At 44.8% G+C, this 5,846-nt stretch overlaps 1 protein-coding gene across 1 annotated transcript; it reads left to right on the top strand.

Annotated features, from left to right (window-relative positions):
- The first annotated feature begins 4,845 nt into the window (after positions 1-4,845).
- LOC143299130 (uncharacterized) lies at positions 4,846-5,466 on the top strand. Its single transcript, XM_076612260.1, has one exon. The coding sequence runs from the start codon at positions 4,846-4,848 to the stop codon at positions 5,464-5,466; it is 621 nt and encodes a 206-aa protein (XP_076468375.1).
- The last annotated feature ends 380 nt before the right edge of the window (positions 5,467-5,846 follow it).

Here is a 5,846-nt window from a genome sequence, read left to right as displayed (position 1 = left end):
TTTTGGGTATGATACAGGGCTCTGTTGAGAGAGAGAGAGAGAGAGAGAGAGAGAGCACAACACGTTCTTATTGCGGATTCTGGGTTTGTGTGTGTGTGTGTGTGTGTGTGTGTGTGTGTGTGTGTGTGTGTGTGTGTGTGTGTGTGTGTGTGTGAGTGTATATGCGAGTGTGCATACATGTTTGCGTGTATGTGAGTACGTGTGAATGTGGGCATGTGTGTGGGAGTGTGTATCAATGTTTGCGTGTATGTGAGTGTATGTGAATGAGTGTGTGTGGGTGGGGTGTGGGGGGAGGGGGGATACGTGGGAATGCGGGAATGTGTGTGGGAGTGTGTATGAACGTTTGCGTGTATGTGAGTGTGTGTGAATGATTGTGTGTGTGTGTGCGCGTTGTGCAGTCCTGTGCTGTGCTGTGCTGTGCTAAATTCGATTGCGCTGTGCTGTGCTATATTAGATTGCGCTGTGCTGTGCTGTGCTATGCTACATTAGACTGCGCTGTGCTGTGCTGTGCTGTGCTATATTAGATTGCGCTGTGCTGTGCTGTGCTACATCAGATTACGCTGTGCTGTGCTGTGTTATATTAGATTGCGCTGTGCTGTGCTGTGCTATGCTATATTAGATTGCGCTGCGCTGTGCTGTGCTATGCTATATTAGATTGCGCTGTGCTGTGCTGTGCTATGCTATATTAGATTGCGCTGCGCTGTGCTGTGCTGTGCTATATTAGATTTTGGTGTGCAGTGCTATATCAGATTGCACTGTACTAAGCTGTGCCGTGCTGTGGTGCGCTGAGCTGTGCTGTGCTTTGCTATATTAGATTGCGCCGTGCTGTGCTATATTAAACTGCGCTGCGCTGTGCTGTGCTATATTAGACTGCGCTGTGCTGTGCTGTGCTTTTCTGTGGTGTGCTATATTAGATTGTGTTGTGCTGTGCTGTGCTCTTTTAGATTGCGCCGTGCTGTGCTGTGCTATATTAGACTGCACTGTACTGTGCTGTGATATATTAGATTGTGCTGTGCTGTGCTGTGCTGTGCTGTGCTACATCAGATTGCGCTGTGCTGTGCTGTGCTATATTTGATTGCGTTGTGCTGTGATGTTTTGTGCTATATTAGATTGTGCTGTTGTACATGCAAGAAATATTATGTAATACAGATTTCTCACGTACTGTACAAATGAGAGAGAAAAGGGGGGGGGAGAGAGAGGCTTTGACGCATTGATGTTTTACTGTCATTGACTGTGCAGTCCTTGTGACAGGGGGGTGCAAATGCAATTTCAAGAGACTTAAGATCAAACAAACAAAATGTAAATTGATATTCTGAACACATGCACAGTTAGCGCAAATGCAGAAAATAAGACCAACATGAACCAGCTGATAACATTTTATCTTATCATTTGGGAGATGGTGGTGTAAGTGGTGGTGGTGGTGGTAGTAGTGGTGGTGATGGTAGAGTTGAAAAGGTTTCACCATCCACATCACATGAGAAAAGGTCACTGAGCGTCTTCGTTGTAATGAGCATTCCATAATGACAGACGAGGGTCGAGCAGTCACTACTTCTCCTGCTGATCACTGGTCTTTGAGTGTATGTACGGTGGTGGTGGTAGTGGAAGTGATGGTGGTGGTGAAGCATATCTCGGGTTGAAGACTAAGGTCACAGTGTGGGGAAAATCGCCTTTTTTGTGATGGTGGTGTAGTGGTGGTGAACCTGACTAAGCGCGTTGGGTTACGTTGCTGGTCAGGCATCTGCTTGGCAGATGTGGTGTAGCGTATATGGATTTGTCCGAACGCAGTGACGCCTCCTTGAGCTACTGAAACTGAAACTGAAACAGTAAGGGCAAAATTTCACAGGTATGGCTTAATCGTATCGCTGTTTATCATTGTGCATGATACTTCTGTGGGAGTCCCAACATGGCGTTGGAAAATGGAATACCGTAGTGGGGCATGTGCTTGGACACACTGTCAGGTGTTTTCTGGAAGGGGTCCATGCTATGTCATCTGTGTTTGATGAAGGGGATCCCTGAATACTGCTGCTCAGTCCACTGCTGTGGAAACTAGGCCATCATGTCTGTGCACTCAACACAAACAGGTGTACCACCGCATTGCCAAATTCAAATCAGATCAGATAAGAAAAACTTTATTATCTCGATAGAAATTAGTCCAAGTGCAGTAACACAAAAAAAGATTACACAACATTTGAAATTATTTTTAGAACAGACATTACATAATGACGAAGACCCCACTGCATGCATTGTTCAACATATATTGCAAGTAAAATATCTTAAAATCAAAAATAGAAAGAATCACTGCATGTGCATGTGTTTATATACATAGTATGTTTGAAATAATACACGCTTTCTAGGTGATACAGAAAACAAATGCTCCCCTTGTGTGACGTATCGTGAAGCTGGAAAATCCTGGAGACGTGCCTTCTTTAATAATGAGTGAAAAAGACTTTATTTGTTTACTTAACATGGTCACTCTTCATAGATTTATTTTCTTTTTTCTATTCACGTTTTCCATTGAACATTAAAAATGCGAAACACTACGTCGTATTAGTCAAACGCTTTGGTTTAATCAGAAACAAGCTTCATTTTCTCCTGTCTAATGAATTCCATTGTTCATTCAGTGTATTCCCACAGACCTTTTCTGGTCCGGATTATTCGTTTCCCATGCAAACCACAAGCATACAGAGACATTAATGTGCAGTTCTAACACACACACACACACACACACACACATATATATATATATATATATATATATATATATGTGTGTGTGTGTGTGTGTGTATATATATATATATGTATGTATGTATGATGTATGTATAGCACTGAAAACGACATTGGTTGCGGCAGTGCTTTGTTGTTCTGCCGCTTCACCAAGGAGTTACTTGAACCACCCCACTCCCTGAAATTACCATGTCCAAGTACGACACGGTTCTTCCTCCTCCTGTTCTATGCTGGTGACGTACATAGCAATCCTGGCCGCAGACCACCTAAGTACCCTTGTAATATTTGCTCCAAGGCAGTAAAATGGGATCGTCATGCTCCAATTGTTTGCTGCCACTCTTGCGATGTATGGTACCATCAGCATGCCTGGCTATGCCTGACTGTCTGCAGTGCCTGACGTAATGTGTTCTGGGAATGCGTCCAGTGTGGTATCCCAGATTTTTCAACATCCATATTCAACACCACCATCATGGACTCCTCAAATTCGTACGAGGTACTCACTTCCCCAGCCACTGATGCTGTCCGTTCTGACCTTAGCTTCTGAAGCCCTAAAGCTACGTCCCTCCATCCGGTCTGGAGATACAAACCAGGTTAACAACTCTGGCCCCCGATTTACACAGCAGGGCCATAGTCATGTTATGACGAAAGACCTGCCAATGAGAATCCTCGTTCTCAACTGTCATTCTGTCCGGAGAAAGAAGCCGGAACTGGAAAGCATCAACGACGCCACTATGTCTGACGTAGTTTGAGGCTCAGAATCCTGGCTTGACAGCAGCATTCACTCCAGTGAAATCTTCCCTCCAGAGTACACAGCGTACAGGAAAGAAAGAGAGTCAAGCAACCATGGAGGAGTTTTTTTTCTCGTATCCTCAAAACATGAGAGATGCCAACCTCAAGAACTCACCTATGCAGAATTAACTAATGGATCCTTATAGGTGAATTTTTTTTAAAAATAAATAAAAGGTGCTAAGAGCTTATGCACCTGCTCACTCTACCTTTCACAAGCCTTCCAACGCTCGGTCTGTCTTAGAGAGGTATACGAGTCCATGCAAAAGATTCCACAGACTCACATATCTGGATAGGAGGTGACTTCACTCTCCCTGACGTGGACTGGTCAACAGACACTATCAAACAACAGGCTGCCCAGCCAACTCTATCCTCAGATAGAAGGTGACGTCACTCTTCCTGACGTGAACTGGTCAACAGACACTATCAAACAACAGGCTACCCAGCCAACTCTATCCTCAGATAGAAGGTGACGTCACTCTTCCTGACGTGGACTGGTCAATAGACACTATAAAACAACAGGCTGCCCAGCCAACTCTATCCTCAGATAGAAGGTGACGTCACTCTTCCTGACGTGGACTGGTCAATAGACACTATCAAACAACAGGCTACCCAGCCAACTCTATCCTCAGCGCTGCTGACCATCATGGGTGACCATCACATGGAGCCGACAAGGACCACCAGTTATACAGTAAATACCACTGAGCAACAAAGCATCCGTTAATCCAGTAAAATTATACCGGGGATATCAGATCATGAAGCAGTCCTGATAGAATTCTCCCTCCAACCTATCATCCATCAAAGAAGTCTAAGGAGGGTACCCATCCACATCAAGGCAAACTTTCCCTCTATGAAAGAAAAACTGAGTTTGAGACAGCCACCACGTTGTCATTTGAACACCTGTGGATGAGATTTAAGACTTCTCCATGGCCTGATCACAGAGTATATAAGCTAAGCTCTACAAATACAGTAGCTTCCAGCCATCGATCAAAAATCTTATTCAGAACAACCGGAAAAATGTCCAGCTACTTTACAGGAATGAGCAAAGTCCAAGATCTACACATTCAAGAAGAAATGATTGCACTAAGGCCAAAGCTGAGGGTCAGAGAGAGGAACGCGAAAACTACTGGAAATACATCAACAACATGATTGACCCCATGGAAGAAGACGAATCAGAAAAGCTTCTGGAGCTTTATAAAATTTCTAAGGAGGGACAATACCGGCATTGCGGCCCTGAAACATAGGAGACTGCACTCCTTAGCCAAAGATAAATCAGATATTTTGAACGCTCAGTACCAGTCCGTTTTTACAAAAGAAAAACAGAGTGATATTCCAATGCCGTCGGGAACACTCTTCCCAGACATGAAGGACATCACAATATCTGAGGAAGGAGTACTCAAAATCCTCTCAAGAACCAATCTACACAAGGCAGCAGGGCCAGATGAAATACCAGCAAGAGTATTGAAAGGCTGTACAGAAGATCTGGCACCACCATTCACGCTGATGTTCGACAAGACTTTAACTGAGGTATGTGTACCTAAAAACTGTTCAGCATTATTCAAGAAATCGGACAAGAACTGTGCTGCAAACTACAGACCAGTTTCCGTGACCAGTCGCATTTGTAAGGTCCAGGAGCACATCGTCACCAGCATCATCTGGCGGCACCTCGATCATCACAACACCCTAACGGACTGCCAACATGGCTTCGGGGCGAGAAGAAGCTGCGAGACCCAGCTCCTCACCTTGACACACGAAATCGCCTCCAGCCTGGATAGAGGAACCCAAATAGACATGCTTATTGTAGTCTTCTGTAAGGCCTTTGACAATGTTCCCCACAAACGGCTCTTCTGTGAGGTCATCACTGTGGAATCAGAGGATCGACTTTCCAGTGGATCAATCCCTTTCTCACCAACCGCACCCAGCAAGTCATCGGTGATGGCACAAAATCCGACCTAGCTGCTGTCATCAACGGAGTGCCGCAGGGTGCTGTTCTAGGCCCCCTCCTCTTTCTCATTTATCAACGACCTCCCAGACCAGCTCAAGTCAAGAACCAGATTGTTTGCAGATGACTGTATGACTGCAAACTACTTCAGGAAGATCTGACCACCTCGCTAAATTGGAAGAAACATGGGGCATGCAGCTCCACCCGCAAAATGCAACATATCAACTTGCTCGCGATCTAGGAAGCCTGTGACCTTTGATAACCACCTAAAAGGGCACAAACTGGCTAGAACATCATCAGCTTCCTACCTTGGAGTTGACCTTAACAAAGAACTGAGCTGTAATTCCCATATGGATAAAATCACAAAGAAGGCCAACAATATTTTATCATGTTA

The sequence above is a fragment of the Babylonia areolata genome, chromosome 24 (assembly GCF_041734735.1).
Source record: "Babylonia areolata isolate BAREFJ2019XMU chromosome 24, ASM4173473v1, whole genome shotgun sequence".
Taxonomy (NCBI): domain Eukaryota; kingdom Metazoa; phylum Mollusca; class Gastropoda; order Neogastropoda; family Buccinidae; genus Babylonia; species Babylonia areolata.
The sequence above is the reverse complement of the archived record's forward strand: the minus strand, read 5'-3'. Positions and strand labels throughout refer to the sequence as shown.

What these genes read in the sequence shown, in the direction of transcription:
- LOC143299130 (XM_076612260.1), top strand. Translation starts at nt 4,846, where the DNA reads ATGCCGTCGGGAACACTCTTCCCAGACATGAAGGACATCACAATATCT.